The 19,701-nt window shown below is 36.4% G+C and overlaps 2 protein-coding genes across 5 annotated transcripts; one reads left to right on the top strand and one right to left on the bottom strand.

The window, feature by feature from the left end:
• The first annotated feature begins 645 nt into the window (after positions 1–645).
• On the top strand, positions 646–19,062 carry LOC105199299 (uncharacterized protein DDB_G0287625). Of its 3 annotated transcripts, none has more exons than XM_011166315.3 (11): positions 646–897; positions 11,480–11,598; positions 11,712–11,851; positions 11,937–12,066; positions 12,201–12,338; positions 12,520–12,696; positions 13,029–14,375; positions 15,728–15,876; positions 16,280–16,659; positions 16,736–17,014; positions 17,279–19,062. In XM_011166315.3, the coding sequence occupies exons 2-11, from the start codon at positions 11,485–11,487 to the stop codon at positions 18,619–18,621; spliced, it is 4,197 nt and encodes a 1,398-aa protein (XP_011164617.2). In that variant the 5' UTR covers positions 646–897; positions 11,480–11,484; the 3' UTR covers positions 18,622–19,062. The 3 variants fall into 3 exon arrangements, with proteins under 3 accessions (XP_011164617.2, XP_011164618.2, XP_039315116.1); XM_011166316.3 differs by having other exon boundaries at positions 647–897; positions 16,283–16,659; XM_039459182.1 differs by lacking the exons at positions 646–897; positions 11,480–11,598; positions 11,712–11,851 and having other exon boundaries at positions 12,193–12,338.
• LOC105199298 (pickpocket protein 28) lies at positions 1,560–11,008 on the bottom strand. Of its 2 annotated transcripts, XM_011166314.3 has the most exons (13): positions 10,462–11,008; positions 6,841–7,703; positions 6,468–6,580; positions 6,276–6,401; positions 5,279–5,482; positions 5,008–5,125; positions 4,717–4,865; positions 4,435–4,636; positions 3,893–4,163; positions 3,380–3,500; positions 3,168–3,293; positions 2,639–2,730; positions 2,291–2,478 (listed from the first exon to the last, which is right to left on the bottom strand). In XM_011166314.3, the coding sequence occupies exons 2-13, from the start codon at positions 7,174–7,176 to the stop codon at positions 2,291–2,293; spliced, it is 2,046 nt and encodes a 681-aa protein (XP_011164616.2). In that variant the 5' UTR covers positions 7,177–7,703; positions 10,462–11,008. The 2 variants fall into 2 exon arrangements, with proteins under 2 accessions (XP_039315120.1, XP_011164616.2); XM_039459186.1 differs by lacking the exon at positions 10,462–11,008 and having other exon boundaries at positions 1,560–2,478; positions 6,841–7,176.
• Positions 19,063–19,701: the final 639 nt, after the last annotated feature.

The raw sequence follows: 19,701 nt of genomic DNA, 5'->3' as shown, positions 1-19,701 counted from the left end.
CTTGTCAAATGGATAGAAAAATCAATAATTTTATCACAGATGTATACTTGATAAATTAATAGCATACACAATTAGAAACTTGTTGTAAATAATTTTGTCAATTGAGTTAATCGAAGAGTTTCTTATATTAATATTTTATTTGTTGTATATATATAAACGAACCAAAATCCATTTTAAAGTTAAAAGATGACAGTTTCTCGTTAATGTATTAACGAAACTTAGAAAAAAAAAACATGACTGTTGATGCTATAACGTCATGAAAACCTTTAAATTATCTGGGCTTCTTTATTGTCATTTTTTATTTTTAAATTATGACGTTCTAAAAAAAACAAATTATTTTGTAAGAGTTCGCCCAAAAGTTTGGCGAAAGTTGTCTTAAAATCTCGTGTCTATCCATCGCAGCTGATTGGCCGCAGAACCCTCTACGTGTATAAACCGAAACACAACAATAAATTACGGTAACAATTAAAATGAGGTTAAAATAAATTGTGATCGATCGAAAAGAGACTTTTAATAATCATTTTGGCGTCATTTTAATTATTTTTATTTATTTTCGTATCGTAACGTTTTCTTCTGCTTCGCTGAAAAGCGAGGAATAGAATTTGAGCGGCGAGCGGCTGCGTCCAATCGCGATCGGAAATGCCGAGCGGCGATTGGTCATTCCGTTCGCTGGTCTCGCGTGCGCCATCGCCGTCGCCGACTTCGACTGTCATGGCGTCGTTGCGACTGTCGGTGTGATGATGTGATCTCGTGCCTGATCTCGTGCTTCAACAACAACGACGACGAGGACGTGGTCGCGGTGTGTTTCACTTGGAGCTTCTCGGACGTTCCGCGATGCCGTTCGTCCGATCATCGCCGATGATCGCACGGTTGTGAATAGGAGCGAGCAGTGCCAAGGTAACCATGGGTCGGGGACGGCGACTCCGTCGCCGAGAGTCAGAGCGTTTCTCAGAGCCGTCACTTGACGACTCCACGCGGATTCGAGCTGACCGACCTGACCTAACGTCTCAGCTGACTCGACAGTGATAGCCGCGGTCGCAAATCAATCCGGAGGTCCGGCCCCCTCGTCGGCGAGACGCTCGCCACGTCACCCCGCGATCATCACCGGCGCGACATCCGAACCTAGCCAGATGTCCCGGGCACGCGAAAATAATCTATTCGTTGCCGTCCGCTCGTGGCAGCGGACAAATGCAATTGCCCTCGCGTGAAACAACTTTCTCCGCGTCTTCGGAATTGAGTCTATCGATCGTTGCATCGGTCATCGAGGCGCAACTTCGATGCACGCGTCGACCACGCGTGAGCGAGAATACACGCGCTTGTGAAAGCTCTTTGTTTATTTCGTATTAACCCGTAGGCATTTGTAGGCGTGGTGATCAAATTGATCCAGACGTAGGCTATAAATTTACTAATTAAATATTCAGCATTATCTAATTATTATAATGTATTACGTGACAAATAAAAATAAACTTACGGCAGAAAAGTTGGGTGGAAACTTGCGGATTAAACTAACGGGAAACTTGTTGGAGAGAGACGAAGAGAGTGAAAAAAGAGCAGTGTAATATAGTTTGCAATTTCTCTTTATTGAAATTTTTTCAATCCAGAAACTGATTTATCTTTACAAGCACACGTAACTCATTCTAATTTAAAGATTAAATCGATTCTAGTTAATAATGTAGAAAATCATTATTCTGGAGTCGGAAATCGCGAATGCCTCCAGCGAGAAATTAGAATTCTATAGTGTTAATAGTTGCTGATGTAAGCAGTTCTATCGGTTTTAAATTTAATCATCGATACTCCGTTAACCCTTAATCCACGAGGCACGATGGAGGGTGGTCCACGAGGATGGTTCCGGTATGTTACACTGCAATTTATTATCCTCTGCCAGTCTGTCCCGAGAGTTCTACTTTCTTCCCCCCCCCCTTTTTTTTTTTTTATAGTTTAATCCTTGTGAAATTATATTTATGATCTTTGCTCTTTTTTAAAAATAAAAATTTGTCAAATGGAGTCTAACAAATATGATGGGGGGGGGGGGGGGAACTAGATCTTTTTTTAACGCTTTACAAATTTTTTGATATTATTTATATATGATCATACATGATTATATTATGTTTTTGCTTCGAAGAAAAAATAACCATTATTTTGGAAAAAAAATATATCAGTGTCGTGAAATTTGAAAACTGCATGCCTCACATCGCACCTCGTGGACTGAGAGTTTAAAGTAACACATCCAGCATCTTTTGACGGCATACTTCACCGACTAGATCGCTATTTATTTAATGTGACATCAAATTCAATTCGTGAACGGATAGATTACCTTTTTGTTATCGTCTAATGGATGTGTCTGGAGCACGGTGGGTCGCAACAAGTCACGACGATGGTACAAACGACACCACAGTCGCATAGTTGAGAAGTATAATATTTCCATAAATGACAAAAAACTGAAACCCAGGAAGAGACCCAGCAAGCCTCCCGTACTCGCTGTAAATTACATTTGTGATTTTTTAGACAGTCGTACAATATTTTTTTGCATAGATTTTATTATATAAAATCTAATTGAAAAAAAAAAAAAATATATATATATATATATATAATATTATTATTTTAAAATAACAATTACTCGTAGAGTTCAGATACTTACACAGAAATTCAATGAATCCAAAGAGTTCATTTTTCACATATTTCGTGAATTGGGAGTCCACGAAGAACAGATGAACCACCGCTACGTTATCCCTAAACGTTAAAAATTGCAAGGATCAGAAAGGTGTCGTAAATTACACGAGAAAAAGAAAGAAATGCGATATTGAGATTTATTACGAAGGCGTCTGTAATTATGCAGCTCGTGGCAAGCGCCGGACGCGATGCAAATAACACCTAGGGAGTCCAAATAGATCTTAATTTCAGCAACAGACTTCTTTCGATTTGCATTTGAGTTTTCGTTAAGGAAAAGAGAAAAAAAAAACAGGGACGTGTCGCAATTTGCAACTCAATTACCTTTGAGCTTGTATTTAGGTTTTAGCGTGAAAGTTTGTAAGGATAAAATTTACTTGAGTGATTTTTCGAGACACCTTCTATCCTGGAAGCTGAATGTCAACCTGTTGCATCTTTTATGCGCGTTAACGAGTATTTGCTGAGATAGGTTTTATTCGCGTTAATTTGATTTTAATTACATGAAGTACTCCATGTTCTTCTTCATGAATCGTCTGTCAGTTTGGAAGCTCGACGTCAGTTTGTTCTGCGAGAGCTCTATCCTATAATTGATCTCGTAGCAGGCTGGCCAGCAATTGCAGCTTGGTCTGCGAGAAACGAATGCGTGAACGACCTCGTGTTGCTTTGGATCTCGCTACAAAAAAAAATATATAACTTTGAAAAATGAACTCACATCTCCGTGACATTGACCGTCTCCTGAAATTCCTCGTCGTAGAGTTTGACTTCCATGGCTCGTTTAGCATTTTTAGCGCACGGTTCGTCTTTCTTGCCGCAAATCAGTGTGTTCTTTGATTCTGTAAATAACATCGCTCTGCTATAGATGGGCAGAAAAGTTAAATTTCAGATTATGAAAGATATCCATCTAAATTCTTTTTACTCTGCCGTTGCAAATTAGATAGACTTAACACACATGTGGCACTAAATTTTAACGATGTAAAATGTTATTTTTGATCTTGAGACGCGGAAAATGACGTTTGCCTTCACATAGCAGAACCAAGATGCTTCTGCTACAATATTTGAACTCTAAGTTCTAAAAATAATTTTTTTTTTTTTACTGATTTCTATTTATTAAATACGTTAAGTAGTCTCTTGTTCAATAAATAATTTTAACAGTTATCTAAATTTATTAAAAATGAATTTTTACCACTCTGTCAAATTGATATAGTCAAGAGTTAATGATAATTACTCGGCATGTACGCCTGCACGCAGTGACAGAGCTGCTGTGTGAAATTTGCCTCGCATTCCAGAATGCAATTCCTTTGCGTATATGTCCGATAATAGCGCAGTTTTCTTTCTTTCGTGAAGAAGCACTTCCGCTTCTTTTGCGATATGTGGAATATCCTCGAATTAGCTGTCATTATCCGCGGCCTTATGATCACCCGAGTCTCCTCGCCCGGCGTGATTGAGAATGCGAAATCAGCGATTTTCGGTGTCTCCACAGGACTGTGAAGCAGCATCTGCGGAATCATGATTATGTCACGATATTTAAACATCGTCGTTCTCTCGGGAGATGACGCTGACGTTGCCTCATTGTAAAGAAGATTCTATAGGATCATTCAATGTCTGAGAATTTGCAAAGTTGAATTTTAACAAAAAAGAGTATGAGTCATTGTATGTTAACTATTCTAAAAGGCGGATGTTTTCAAAGGCGTCTTTAATAAGCCCACGAGAGGACAAAATAAAAAGGAAAAGAATGAAAAAGAGGGATTTTTGTAGCATAAAGCGCACTTTAAAACCAGCACCGGCGGTCGATGAACAATAATATTCATTTATATCGACATCGAGAGCCAAAGTCAGGCCGTAAGTCTGTCCAGCACCGTATGGTCTCCACGGTAAAACATCTGCCGGCATACTGTCATTGTAGCCCGTTTCAGCATTCCAGTCAATACTCTGGGATGGGTACGTTATATTGAAGTCGGGCCACTCGAGTCTAAAGCAATCAAATATATTTGGTTTGTATTCATCAGTTTTCTAACTACGCGAATATAGAGTTGATCGCACTTTACTCACGCATTGTAAAAGAGTTGTTCTCTGGTCACCGAGTTGAAATTACAACAAATACCCTCGTCGGTCATGGTGGGATTAAAGATCCTTTCGCATTCGGTCTGATTCCCGTGCCAGAGACAGTAGAATAGCATATCGGTGCAAGGCTGGGACACCTGAGAAATGAAGAATTAGAATAATTTTCCAACAGCACAATTAAAGGTAATCCCGATCTCGTCAACTTCAATCAGGAGACGTGATTTTAGCCGCTATAATTATCTTCATTAACGTGCATAAATAAACATTCTCGCTACATACGTTAATCATAAACTGCTGTAGTTTCTTCCACCCTACAGTCTGATTCTCGTTTTCGTAAGTTATGTTGCTATCCGAATTGCAAATATCTTCCATAAACAGTTTATTCAAGTTGTCGTTCCTAACAAAAAAAATACACAAAATTCTCTTTTATAGTTCTTAATTATGTTTTTTTTTAATAATTATTTTTACATGATATTTATTATAACAATTATTATTATAATTATTGTAGAGTAATAATAATTAATACAAAATGATCTAGTGGACACTTTACCCACGCTCGATCCGCATTGCCTCCGTCTTTTTGACTTTATTCATGTTGCATATTGTTATGGAGGGAAATGGAAATTCACTAAGGGCAACCGGATCGGGACTCATAGAAATAATGACGGGAGATAGGTTCCATTTATTATAGAGATAGCAAATATAATATATCGCCACTGTCAGTGCGGTTGTGAACGAGATTATCCAAAATATTCTGCAAAAATAATACGTTCAGTATTAAAATATTTCCGTTTCAGAATTTTGTAAAATAAATGCTTTTAATTAACGACGTATTTATTATTAATTACGATTTATATAATAACGCGTCCGATATGTATAATTATGTAATGTATAGTATTCATAGTCGATTCTTATTTTAAGATCGTCTTAAATTACATCTTAACCCTTAAACACAGGATTGGAAATCCTGAAATTTCGATCGCTTGCTGTGTGAAAACAGAATGAGAAAGAAGGTTCGATCTAGTAGACGAAAAAAAAGTTCCAAGTCTCCCCTATCGACCGCTGTTTGATCAGCTTCATTGTTCAACCAAAATAAAATCACATGTAAATAAAGTTTTTTCAGAAGGGTCTTTTTCATGCTGCGTTTAAGAGTTAAAATGATGATGAGCTGATAGCTCATTGCTTAAATGCTTAAAAAGTTATGCAATTGCTTTCTGATGATACTTAAGACGGTTTTAAATGTAGAAACCGGCGATAATCTTTTATTTATTTATATATTATTTTAAACAGAATAATATATATTAAATATTTAGAATAATATATAAATATGTAATGTATATTTTTACATAGATATTTTTAAATGTAATAAATAGATATATATTTCGAAATTAATGATTTTATTCTATTGAAAATTGTATCTCGATAATTGTGGAAAATTTATTTTAAATTTTGCAATGTCAGTTTCACGAAATTTTAGAAAGATATAGTTGCTTAAATGGGAAGAATTCCTCGTTATGCAAGTTTTAAATTAACAGAAAACTTTACACCTTTCTACGATTGACAGTTCCGAGTCGCCAACGTAACGCAAACCATGAAGAGTGCTGTAACGGCAGTACTGTTTAGCCAAGTTACCAATTTCTGTACATCCCTGATGCTTCTTCCCAGTCTTTGATCTAAAAGCATTACTAAATTAGATAGACATACATTAATGACATTTAATTAATGAAAAAGATCTTTGCCTTTCAGTTTTCTCGTTCTCTTGATCGTCGTTTTTGTTCGTGGTTGGTTCCTTTTTGTTTAATAAATTCTTGTATCTCGATCTCAGGGTGAAATCTTGCGACTGATACACACCCTACGGATAATTGCGCTTATGTCGAGATATTTATGTTTTAAAAAAAATATTAAAATAAGAGTTAAAAATAATATATTGCAAATTAATTGATATTTTTTACATCTAATTCTCATACAGATTTCATTAAAATATCATTTTTCAAAATTACAATTAAATATAATTAAGTTGTGTTTATTTGTCCACTGGCTGGTTCAATTTCTTATTCGCTCATCGACCGATGTAGTGATCCTATTTCGCAGATGTGTGAATGTTAATCTTACCTTCGCATGATCGCGAGACGCGAATCCCTCCAATCGTTGGGGCGGCCTGTAGGGATTTTGCAGGTGCACGGTGTTGACCGAGTACGATGGGAGAGTGTTGCCATCCTTTAAATAATCAAGCGCTGCTTTGTCGGCGGAATGGAAGTAATTCTCACTCCTGACATCCGCGAAACTGCGATTGTAGGTTCGCGACGGTATCACGGTCGCGTTGACTATCCTCATACGGACGATATCGGACGCTCGGTCGACGTTCGAGGTGACGTGCGTTAAAATTTGCGCGTCGTTCCACGGATTGAAGGTCGGTCTCTTCTTTTCTCGTTCCGAAGAATTCGCCATTTCACGATCGTTCTCTCTCTTAATTCATCGCGACTCGTCGCTCGTTCGACGATTTTTTATCTCTTGATCGCAGATCGCCCTATTAAATCGTTTCGTTCGATAAATTTGGAGAAGAAAGAATGTTAGTCGCTTGCATTCGCGCTTTTCTCTCCTTTCCCTATTACGCGAATCGACAATCTTTTATTACGCCTTTGCACGGAAAGTTTATCCCATAAGGGATTTTAATAATTAAAATATCTCCGTTTTTCTCTGATCAATGTTAATCCCCACATTAATCAGTATCATTTATTACGTGGTAATTCTTTATTGTACGAGAGACGAGCCGCTTATCGCGAGTTTCGTCGAACAATATCGTTGCCTGATGTTATGGAAGAGGCTCCCCTAATTATGTCGTGAGACTTCTTGGAACTACCCCTCGAGAAAGCCGACAGCTGACTGAAGTGTAATAGCGGCGAGCATCCTTTCGACTTTGGGGCGATGCGATGCTCATAGGCTCTTGTGCTCGTGTGCGTGCGCGCGCTCGTGATCTTCGAGATAAATGAATTGTTGATATTATTGTTGATATTATTCCAACATTGTTGTACTAAGGATCGTAAATCGACCATGACGTAAATGGCCACGAGGCGAGCGTGAAAAACTTGAAATTGCGTTCTTCTCGCGGAGAAGCAATTAAACATGATTTTAATGAGGGGTTTTTCGATAAATCTGAATGCCACGTCGGGGATAATCGGATAACGTTAACTCGGAGAGTTTTTGGCCGGTATTTTTTATAAATTTTGTAATTCAAATACTATTATTATGTATTTTGTATTTTATATTTGAAATACTCTTTGCCCTGATTGTGGCACAAGTAGATATCGTCAGAGACGTCATGAGTCTACCCTAATTGTAAGAAAAAAATTGGTTGAAAAATAAATTATTTAGTCCAACCAAATATTGGGTTGATTCAGCCGTTATTTAGTTGCACGATAAAATGTATAATTTATGTTCAACCATTCAAATTTTTTAACCAGGAGTTAAATAAAAATTAAATTCAATATTTAATATTTTCAACTTTCCTCAGTGTACCATCGCCGAAGTATTCCGCGGGAAGACGAACATTTTTTGATGAACCGTCATTTCCGCAATTTCAATGGAAAATTTCCGGTGTCAGTTTCAGAAAGTACGACGACGTACTTCGCGTAAAATCGTATCTTACGCCGCGATACACCTGCTTATGTCGCGATAACGACCCTCTTCGAGTTATAGTCTCCGAGTTAGCATTATCCGATTATCCTCGGAGAGGCACTTTTCTATTGACATGGGAAAAAGACTGCAGGCGTCATGTAAAAGTACAGTTACGAATGTGTAAAACGTTCGATAAGCGTGGCCTATCTCTCGCGAATATCTTCTATCCCGTGCGGGATATCTCGTTTAACAATAAACGAGTACACAAAAGTAGCTTTTCTCTATTTTTTTTTACCTCTAATCGAGTGCACATACTTATGATACGATCCAACGTTCTACTTAAAACCCTCGAATCGCCATCCATTCGCGATGTCACGATCAGTCTGCCGTGGCAATGAGATGCGGCATAAGATAGAAAAAAAAAGAAAAAGAAAAGGGTCGCGTTCGCGGAGAAAAGTAGCATTTCCTTGAGCAGATTGTTACTCGTCAGATACTTCAATTTTTATTTCGTTCGATGACAATAAAAGTTTTACCTGAGCGTTTCCCATTCGAGCCGCGCGAAAACGTTACTAAATGACTGCGCGAAAGCGTTACCCCTTTCATCGGAAGGGAGGAAGAGTCGCGCGCGAAAGATGAAGAGACGAAAAACGTATAGGTGCCGTGACGGTGCGTCCCGTTGTTTCGCACACGTCATTACAAATTACATACGGCAATTCTCTATCGCCCTTACAAATCACATCGATCGCGTGTATCGCCGATGCAAAGCAGAGGATAGATCGATCGCGTAGTACCGCGAAAGCGCGCGTTGTCGCGCGATCAGAGAGTTGTTGCGTGCGTTGTATTAGCAGCGATGTAACGGGGGCGGAGCACTCTGCGCGATCGCTATCCTTAGGCAAGGATGACGTTAATTAATAAAAACGTCCGCGATCTTATCTCAATTTAAACGTCAGTCCGGTCGTGTGCGCGAATTTTCTTCTGTTCCGCGCGCTTATCCTGCTTTTCCCTCAAATAGTATTGGTATTATTAAATTGAATTATTAAATCGATATCAGTATGAAATTAATTACATTATTAATTATATTATTAAATTGGTTGTATCATTACGACATTTTGATTTAATTTAGTAATGTAATCATATTGATTCAATAATATTTAATTCAATCGTGTACCTCGTTATGTTATTACAAATTACATTGTTAAATTTGAATTATTTAATATAATTCAAATTTAATAATATGTTATGTTATACAATGCTTTCACAATGCGTAACTTTATATGAAAAGTAAATACAGTTAAATAAATTTTAAATATTTTAATGTAAGCACTCTTTGATCATTAATGATAATTTAGCTAAACAATATAAACTAAAAGTTATTGAAATTTAACAACTGAAGGTATCTAAGATTCTTTATTTTTTCTTAATCAAAAAATTTTGATCGCAATTGTTTGAATTTTAGCTTTGAAACTACCAGCAAAAAAAGAAAACGAAGAATTTGATTTGTAATACTTTTTATAGGGAACATGACCATGTTACGCTGCAGTGTTAAATAAATAACTTTTAAACGAGTAAATATATTTAAATGAATTTTTGCTCGAATATTTATTTATCAGAGTTTTATTAGTGCTGTATGTAACAATTTTCAATTAATTTGTAATGCTGTTTTTTCATCAGATTTATAAATAAGTATATGACTACAAACCATAAAAAATCAAGAGTAAATAAAAAATTAAAAAACTTTTAAACCAATAAGAGAATTGTGCTCAAATTTTACACAGATACTCAAACGTAACAATAAAAGAATTTATGAAATTTTCATATTTTTAATTTAAAAAATTTTTCTATTTTTTTCTATTTTTGGTAATTTTTGAAGGTATGACACATACATCCTTAAATGTAAATGCATTCGTATCGTACTTTAACGTCGTTCGACTTTTTCCGTTGTTTTTAAAGTCCATATAACCGATCGGTCAGATTATTATTGCAAGCACAATGATGTTGGCACAGAATACAGCGCAATAGAAAAGTGTATGTGGAAAACCGCGGTGAGTCGACGTGTCGCAACATAGTTACACGCAATTTTCCATCGTACATAACAAGAGTTGTAAAGTGGTTACAGACTTGTCCGCGGTGGAAATGTTCCGTGACTGCCTCCTCTGATGGATCGTCGTCTCGGTGTAATTACAAGGCAAACATTCGTGTTATTCTTATCGACGTTCAACGGCACCTCACGCGAATCGTCCGGCTGCTCTGTCCGTCTGACGCTCGAACGAAATGCTTTCGGATGACAATGGCAATGAAACGCCCGTACGAAATTTATAGGCATTTGGCGAAAGCAATTTGCCGGATGGATCGGACATTGGCGATCGGCAATTCATCGTCACGCCTTAATTCGACGAAATTGATTTGACGACGCGAGATACATCGATCATGCACGCGGGAGAGGGATTAATTAATCTTTTATTCATAGGGCCGGTCAATGATAAACGAGCGAAATATTTTGTGGGAAAACTAAAGGCTAAATAATTCACATTGATTACGATAATGCAGACGGTCGATGAGAATTGAACGGAATACACAGTTAGTAATTAGACGACCTGCGTGTTTTAAATAGGGGGACCTTGCCACGAGTGGCGGGGCAAGGTCGGACTTTTTCCAGATAATACTCTTTATACAACGGCGATATTAGGTCACCGCAGTTTGTTCTGCAGCGACGATGTCATAAGCGGCGATAATGATTATGCACAAGGGACGACGCGTCTTTTAAACAAAACACACGTGATTCTATCCGCGCAATTAACGGCATTGGTGTTGCTCATGAAATTATGATATTCTGATAATAGTCAATTGTGATATTTTATAAATGTTTCTACTTTGACAACATATAATTAGTAATCATATCGTTAAATTTGTAGAGAACATGCGATAAATTTAGGCCTGTGCTGACGCGGATAATTAGCTCGCGACTTCAAAGAAATATGAATTTTTATTTAAAATTATATAATTAAATTTCTTTCGCATTGTTTACAACATGAACTTATCTTCAAATAAAATTGATATGTAAATCTCGCTTTATTCTATTATATTTTTGATTTTAATTAATTATATTTTTATTAATTTAATTCCACATTTGTTATAGGCAAAATGTCGTGCGGGACGAGAAAGCGAAAGGAGGACGAGGGGCGAAAAGTAAACGATGGGGAGCAGGATAATGTTTTCACGGACGAGATGAAGGAGGAGATAGAAACGATGTGGGAGGTAATTAAGATAATTCATAAGTTTGAATTATTTCCGTTAAATATAGGGAGTAGAAACATTGTAAACTTTACAGACTTTTCGTCTAAAAAATATCACGTATGACGCTCTTTCAGATACCACAAATTTTCCATTTCCTTTATTTAACGAAGGAATCTCTTAATATACCTCAGTTATCTTTGTACGAAATGGAGAGGATGCTGTTGATACCGAGGGCCTCGAAACAGCTGGCTAACATCATGACGTGTTTATTGAGGTACATTAAATTCAAATCCTTGAGACTTAATTATGTTAAGAGATGAAAAACATTTATTACATGAAAATCAATTTTAAAATTACAGTTCCCCGACTACCAAAGCAAAGCTACGCAAAATACCACCAATGCCATATGAATTTTGGACCAATATTCTCGCGTACAAAATGACGAGTTGGTTCAAAATTTATCGCGCGAAGCACGAAGACGCAACCAAAGTACGTATTACCACAAGTTTATGAACTGATAATAATTTATAACTTTGCATTGAGTATCTGGCAACGTTTTAGACACGTATACATATATGTTAATGTGCACCACAGTGACCAGAAATATGATCAAAGATTTTTAGGTTCTAGAAACCATCGGTGTTGAGCCAGAATTTTGGAATATCTTTCCCGAGACTTCGATGCTCAACGGCAGAGATTTTGAAGACCTTAGCTTCAAACAAAGAGTCTGGTTGCTAAAAACCGTTTGTGATACAATCATGGTGAGTCCGCGATATAAGGTATTCGAAGAGTATGCTATTAGCGCTATTCAACGTTATTTTATTATTCATTATTTGTACAAGGATGAATGATGCAATGGCGTTAATAACGCGTTCCAACAACACTGCGTCTGTAATCATAAAACCAAGGGACTATCAAATTGAATTGCCGTAATTCTTACAGCATACTAGGAAAACGGTTCAGGAAGACATGGTAAACCAACAGTGGGAGGATCAATTTGAAACGGTTTTAGGAATTGATCGCAACGGGGCGAAATACATTTACTTCCCTCAGTTTATGCCAAACGATTTTAGAATTTACAGGCATTCCTTAGACAATAAAATCTTGTCGACTGTTAAGGTAATTTACTTATTTTTCGGAAACTAGCTCTACATAAATTTAATATGTTTGAAAAAAGGTATATTATAAATGCACACTTACTGCAATTATTAATGCTATAATTATATATGTATCTGCCTACAATAAGTAGATAATAATATCGAATTTCTGAGAAATATTCTTAATCTCTGAATTTTCTATAGTTTTAAAACTTATTGATCACTCTATTAAACTAACAAACTTTGCAATTTATTTACATCATTAATCTCTTTTCTAATCTTATTTATTATATTATTAATTTGTATAAGCTTTATATATTTTATAATTTATATAATAAACTATGACTTTTGTAGCCTGCTAGACAAGAACGAGAAATAGAAAGGAATAAATTTGTTAAATACAGAAAGAGAAAATTGCAAATACGCAATAATTTGTTCGATAGCAGATCAAACAGGCACGAGAATGGAAATGACGATAAAGATCTTAGTAACAACGATAGCGCTACAAGTTCGTTTATCAGCGAGGATACGAATTTGAGTAGTACTAGTACGTGCAGTAACAATAATAACAACATAAGCTTAGACACCATAAGCAGGAAACGTCGCAGGAGTTTATCGAAAATGTCCGAGGAAAGTTTGCTATCAAACGCGAGATCCAGCGGCTACGATACCCATACCTCTAGCGATAATAAATCTGTCGACGACGAGTCGTCACGGATGTTCAAAGGTTTTTCCAATACGCAAAATGACAATTGCAACATAGAAATAATTAATGAAATGTTAGATGAATTGAAAACGGAAATCGATCAAGAAAAAAAAGTGAGCGAGAGCACTAGCGATAACGAATTAATGTCGCAAGAAAACTCCGTAGAATCGTACAAAAATACTGCGGTATCCTGTAGTGAAGCTGCAATAGTTGAAAAAGATGAGAACGAGAAATCGAACGACAACTTATCCAACAGTTCAAAGACAGACGATGAGAAACTAAATGAGATAATTAATGCCGAAAGTTCCAAGTTACCTGAAGATATATATTCCAAAAATATTTCCGCTGGTGATAATGTAAGTGATATATCAATATTGATATCCAAATCGGATGACGAGAAACTGAGTGAAACGAAAACCAGTGATAGTAATGTTAGCGCGAGTGAGACTAGTTTAAATAGAAAAACAATTTTTAACGAGTTGTTTTGTACATCTTCCAACAATAGTACGTCGTTAAGTGAAGAAGTGACTAGACAGTATCTCAGTGAAAAGCCATTGGTGACAGAAACAGAAACGAAAGATCCAATGCAAGAAAGAAATTTCACAAAAGGAATGAAGCTACGATCCCGAAATATAGTAAAACAATTTGATCAACAGGATAAAATTGAAATGATAAAAGAGAAGATAAAAAAGGAGCAGAGATTAGAAAATAACCAAATAAATGAGACAGATGAGGAAGATTTCTCCGCGAGCGAGATGCGATTACAAACGAGCATAGAATACGATTTGGACGATTATATAAGCAATACTGATCTTGGTTACAATTTGCGAAGCTCCAAAGATCCGAAGACGGAAGAATGGAAACAACGTTTCGACAAGATGTTGTCCGATCTCAGCGTTTCCGATTTTTATCTTGTAGCCGATAGTGTGGAAGGCTTGAGGAATCTTATTGCTAGTTTTTCGGATACGAGTGATTCGGAAAGCAATTCCAATAACGTAAGTTTGATAGCTTGATTTTATCGATAATAAAATTAAATGGTAAGAATGCAGAATAATCAGAACAAAATGTTAATGTTTAATAAAACTTTTTGGTGATTATTTCTTGTTTGAATTTATATACATTTTCTAAATATTTTCAATCTTTGAAACACAATTCTAAACTGAATTAAACTAGAATAGTATTATTAAATTGATTATCAATTTAATCCCACATAGCAGAAGCCTGCTGAGGGACACATCACTCTCGAGTCTTAAGGGCCGATAAAGCGGAAATGTGATATGCATTAAAAAATATATAAACACAGCGTGGTGGGGCAAGCTGACTCTGTCGACTCACAGGCACGAGTCAACTGATAGGCATAATTCGAGCGTCGGCTATATTTTAACGCTTTAAATCGATTGCTAATGTTCGTTTCACTCGAGAGTGTCGTGCCCCTCGAAGCCTGCGAAGACAAATTTTGAACAGAACATGTTACCAATTTTTGATGGACAAATTGTATACGGCATCTGTAATATTTGATGATGTCTGCAAACTGCTGTAAAAAAATAGAATAAAGCCTGCTGACATGTTATGTCAGCAGATAGGTGGCAGCTAAATTTGCAGTTCTTGCTTGATTTCTGCTACTAATCTGCTGACATAACATGTTAACAGACTTTATTAATATATTGTAAGCAAACTGATCAATGGATCTGCAATTAAAATCTGATTGATTTATTGCTAATCTGTCATTAAATTACTAGCAAAAATAATGTTGATACTATGTAATGAACATCTATTAAGGTAATGATGCTAATAGGCATCTTTAAAATACTGTAAAAAATTTGTTGTGAAAAATATCATCTTCGCCATAATTCGAATCAGATCTTTCCTACTTTTCGAGAAAGATATCTTTACCAATTCGATTACACTAACGTATGTGATGATATTTATCGCAACTACAATTGAAAGATCAATGTATATAAACAATAATAAATGAGGTGATGACTATGATGCATATAACACGTTGAAGAAAAGTGTTAAAAAAAAATATTAGTAATTGAAAATATTTCTTATGTGAATTCATATATATTTTCTAATTCATCTATTTTTTTGCAACGAATTTTTTACAGTGTTTAAAAAATGTTTTTATTAGCGTCAGTATTATGAAATTAATTATTATTTTAATCTTATAATACTGCTCTTATTCAATTTAGAATCGTGTTTTAAAACTAAAGATAATTGGTGCACAGTTTAAAAAACTAGAAAATTTCTCTATTTAGTTGTATTATGCACATCAGGATTTAATCAAATTTTATTATTGATAGTATCGGTGAATGTTGATTTGCTAAAAGTTACACTGTATTTATAGGTGGAAGTTATTCCTTTGTGTGAAGTAAAATTGGTAAAGAAGCTTACTGAATTATTAGGTTCGATAGAACCGATGGAGATGAGTATAAAAGATGCAACGCGAAAAGCGAAGGCAAAACTTCAAAGAGAATGGTCTAATTTTAAAGAAGGGTATGTATAACGACATGCTTTTTATATCATAAAGTATGATATATTTTTCAAAATCTCATACATCGTCACACATTAAAATGATCACAGAAAAATATTGATATAATTAAAGACACTAAAAATTTTACCTTCTTCATTTTTCATTAACCATTCCGCTTCACTAATGCATATTTGCGAAATCTCTTGGCTTTAATTGGTGATGCATATAGCAAAATGCCGTGCATCTTCATTGCTTTATATTTTCATATCTTCATTTTCATTATCTGAAGAATTCGAGCTACCTGATGCCTTGAGATTGCTACAATCCATGTGTGATTTACGATGTGGTCACTGTCCACTCTTTCCAGTAACGTTAATATTAATTTCATCAAGCATGTATGGTAGACAAACATGTGATGTGTTGTAGCAGTGTGGAGGATCAGGACTCACCCGGTGAGAGTGGTCTCAGCTCTAATTGGTGGGTTCTTGGATCACAGGGCAGGGATTCACTCTCAATTCCCGGAGATGCAACGTTACAAACGTTATCGCAATCTGCCCTATCCCCACTTGGCACCCAAAATAACCAAAAACAGCCGCGACAAGTCGAGAATGAATGCGAAATCGCAGCCAAAAATTTCGAACAGAGCCAGCACGAGAATCAAGAGGCAAGTGACGAACAGCAAAATGGAAGCGACGAGAAGCAACCGGATGTCGAGGCATCACCAGGAAGTAGCCAAGTCGTGGAAGAAGGAGAGAAACAAGAACACAAACAACAAGAAAAAAACGAAAACACATCAAACGACGAAGGTATTCCTGTTCGTCGGTTTCGACCCACGAGTGTATCTTATTTCTTTTTTTATACTGAAAACAATGTTTTTTGCAGATGAAAAGCAGGAACCGCAACGCAATAGACGAGTATTACGAGCGCGCGGTATCTCTTCGTATACAGAACAGCTTTATTCAGACGACGAGAGCAACGAGGATCAGTTGGAGGAATGGACCGACGTTGAGGCAGTGTACGCGGCTCCCGGCACACAGGCCAATACATCCGCTTCTAACATTAATCCGAAAGAACGAGACGCTAACTACAGGTCGGATGAGGAGGACTCAGATCAAGATTGGATTCTACCGAGCTCTCGCAAAAGGAAAAATAAACGTTCGTGTGAGTATCCGATCTTTAAGAAAAGCTGTCAAGAAATCTAGCACAGCTGCGTTTCAGTTAACTTCAAGGGAGAAGAAATTAATGATCGCTTGTTTATTATTGTATTTTTTCATAAAATTTGTCTTTTATGAATATTGAAATAACATTAATAGCAATTTTAATATAATAGAATATGAATACTGATAGAAATACCAAAAGTACTAAAATCAATATATTTTGTATTAATCTAACACTCTTATAACTTTAATGTTTACATTGTTTTAGCTGCCAATCGAAGATTAAAATCGTTTGAGCATAAACTGCAAAACATCAAGGAAAACACGTCACAAAACAATGTGGCGTCGTCCGATGTTTCTTATCCTGCCAATACGAAAATTATCAAGGATAAGTTAAAGATTAAACTTGCAGATAACAAGACTAAAGAATCTGAAAAACCGGTTGAACCACGAATCTCTGGTAGTGATGCTGTTGCATCTGTGAGCAACAAGAATCTTAAGAGAGTAGTGCCTTCCACGGACACAATTTGCAAGATCGAATCTATCAAGAGTGTGCACTCGGAGCTGGACATAAAAGATGAGACTCCGACGTACGAATCCAATCCGACGAATTACTATGGACAGAACTACGGATCTGCAAATACACAACAAAATTATTATTACATGATGCCACAGAATCCTGGAGTTGTGCCGCAAGCTCCCCAGGGAGCGATAATGCAAGGAACCATGCCGCAAGCTCCGCATGCGCCTTACTACGTGCGGCCTTATATAATGCCACCTCCCCAGGGCAAGTATTTGCCCGCCGCTCAACAGCAACAACAACCTGTTTATCAACAGCAAAACCCGCAGATGATGATGGCCCAACCGTATGTCAACAATGCGAATTATGTACCCTATATACCACCTCAACCTCAGGCAGGATATATGGTTGCACCAGGGCCGATGGCAAACCAACCGAATCCACAGAATCCGATTCATTATGCTCCCAGACAGCAAAATAGACAACATACTAGATATACAGCGCCGCGACAGAATGCGCAACATCCTAATGGTGCGATAAGACACAACGCGCCTACCAGAGGCGGTTATCAGAGACCCCCTAACTCGAGAAACATAAAAGGCAATGCTCCTTTACAACCTTCAAAGCAAAGGCGGAGAACATTGCAGACGGAAAAGTCCGGCACGGAGAATAACGGTCAGAAAGTTACATCTGTGATTATGCTTAGTGACAGCGATGATGAGATAGAGATGATTGTTATGGAAAAGACTTCTACAGAAAAAACAACTTCAACTAAAAGAGAGTTTGAGCTTCAGAGATCCATCAATCAGTCTAAGCAGAAACCTACGATCACTTCGGACATCACAGTTCCTTCGACAAAGGGCATTCTTTCGCCGCAGATCATTCAACGAATGAGCCAGGGCGGTATATCCATCACGCCAGTGAAAAATAATCCGCCGCCGACAACGAATAGCAACACACAACTGGTGGTGGTCGTGAACGAGACTGGAAGTCATTACGCTTTGGCATTACCCAATGGCAGCAAACTTATACTCACTCCGGAGCAGGTGGCACAAATCAGGGCCTCGAATGGAGGGAAACTGATCTTGTAGAGCAGTGTAATACGACGATTATCCCGGATTGCCGCACGTGTCTTTGCTTCGTTTCCTAATTTTTCATAATTGACGACAGTAAATGTGATACTGTATTATATTACTGTGCAATCCGACAAGTTTTAATCTCATACTCTACTGACTTAGTTATTAATTAGATTATAAAAACGAAGAAATTTATCAACACCATTCATCATACGACGGCGGACGTTTAAAGAGAATTAATTTAAGGATCCTCTTAGGCTACATATTCCTCGTTGTGAAATGTACAAAGAATACTTTTGAAAAAAACGTTGTTAATTCTAATTAGTTTCGTCTCGTAATGTACAGTTTATGTATCGACCAGTATAGTCATTATGAATAATGATATATTATGAATCTGAATCTGAATCTGTGCGGAGAACAAAAGATCTATTAAAACCGCATGTTTCTTTAGTATTATTTGAAACAAGTTTAATATATCCTTTTAATATACCTATATAATTTCAATATGCCAAATATATATTATATATGTGTGTATTATATATATATTAATATATATATTTATACGTATGTACACACACACACATATATATAATATATTAAAATCTTGATCATTAAATCGTATTTCTAATTAAAATTGCGGAATTAGTGCGAAACATTGTTATAACATTTATAAAAAATGCGAAAATGCTTTTTTTAATTCTTTTTGTAATAAATAGTATTACAAATTATGAATGCTTCATCGAATATCGGATGTACACCTAATAAAATTCGAATTAAGTATCCGATTTGAATTTTGTATTATATTACAATGAAGAGAAATATAAATATTGTTCTTAGCAGAGAGAGACTAAAGTTGACCACATACGTTTAAGTATATATTTATCAAATCAACCAGAATGTGTATGTGTACATTTGCGATAACTGTGCAGTTTTGTCATGTAGATATTTCGATAGACTTGACAAGCTTGTGCAAACATATACGTTCAGTTTAAAAGTAATGAGAAACATACACCAAAGAATTGCTCTTTAACTGAAATTAAAAATTCGACAATGACGATAAAAAAAATTATTGAGAAGCAATTGTCTCATAAGAAC

Source organism: Solenopsis invicta, chromosome 16 (genome assembly GCF_016802725.1).
Source record: "Solenopsis invicta isolate M01_SB chromosome 16, UNIL_Sinv_3.0, whole genome shotgun sequence".
NCBI lineage: Eukaryota > Metazoa > Arthropoda > Insecta > Hymenoptera > Formicidae > Solenopsis > Solenopsis invicta.
This window is presented reverse-complemented; position numbering and strand designations above follow the sequence as displayed.

Bases quoted from the DNA above. Each gene is read 5' to 3' on its own strand.
- LOC105199299 (XM_011166315.3), top strand. From the start codon at position 11,485: ATGTCGTGCGGGACGAGAAAGCGAAAGGAGGACGAGGGGCGAAAAGTA. The intron at 11,599-11,711 runs GTAATTAAGATA...ACGCTCTTTCAG, and splicing joins AGATAGAAACGATGTGGGAG to ATACCACAAATTTTCCATTT. The intron at 17,015-17,278 runs GTGAGTATCCGA...ACATTGTTTTAG, and splicing joins AAGGAAAAATAAACGTTCGT to CTGCCAATCGAAGATTAAAA.
- LOC105199298 (XM_011166314.3), bottom strand. From the start codon at position 7,176: ATGGCGAATTCTTCGGAACGAGAAAAGAAGAGACCGACCTTCAATCCG. The intron at 5,483-6,275 runs GTGTAAAGTTTT...TTATTTTTGCAG, and splicing joins GAACTGTCAATCGTAGAAAG to AATATTTTGGATAATCTCGT. The intron at 3,501-3,892 runs GTAATTATCATT...TGTTATTTACAG, and splicing joins CGTGCAGGCGTACATGCCGA to AATCAAAGAACACACTGATT.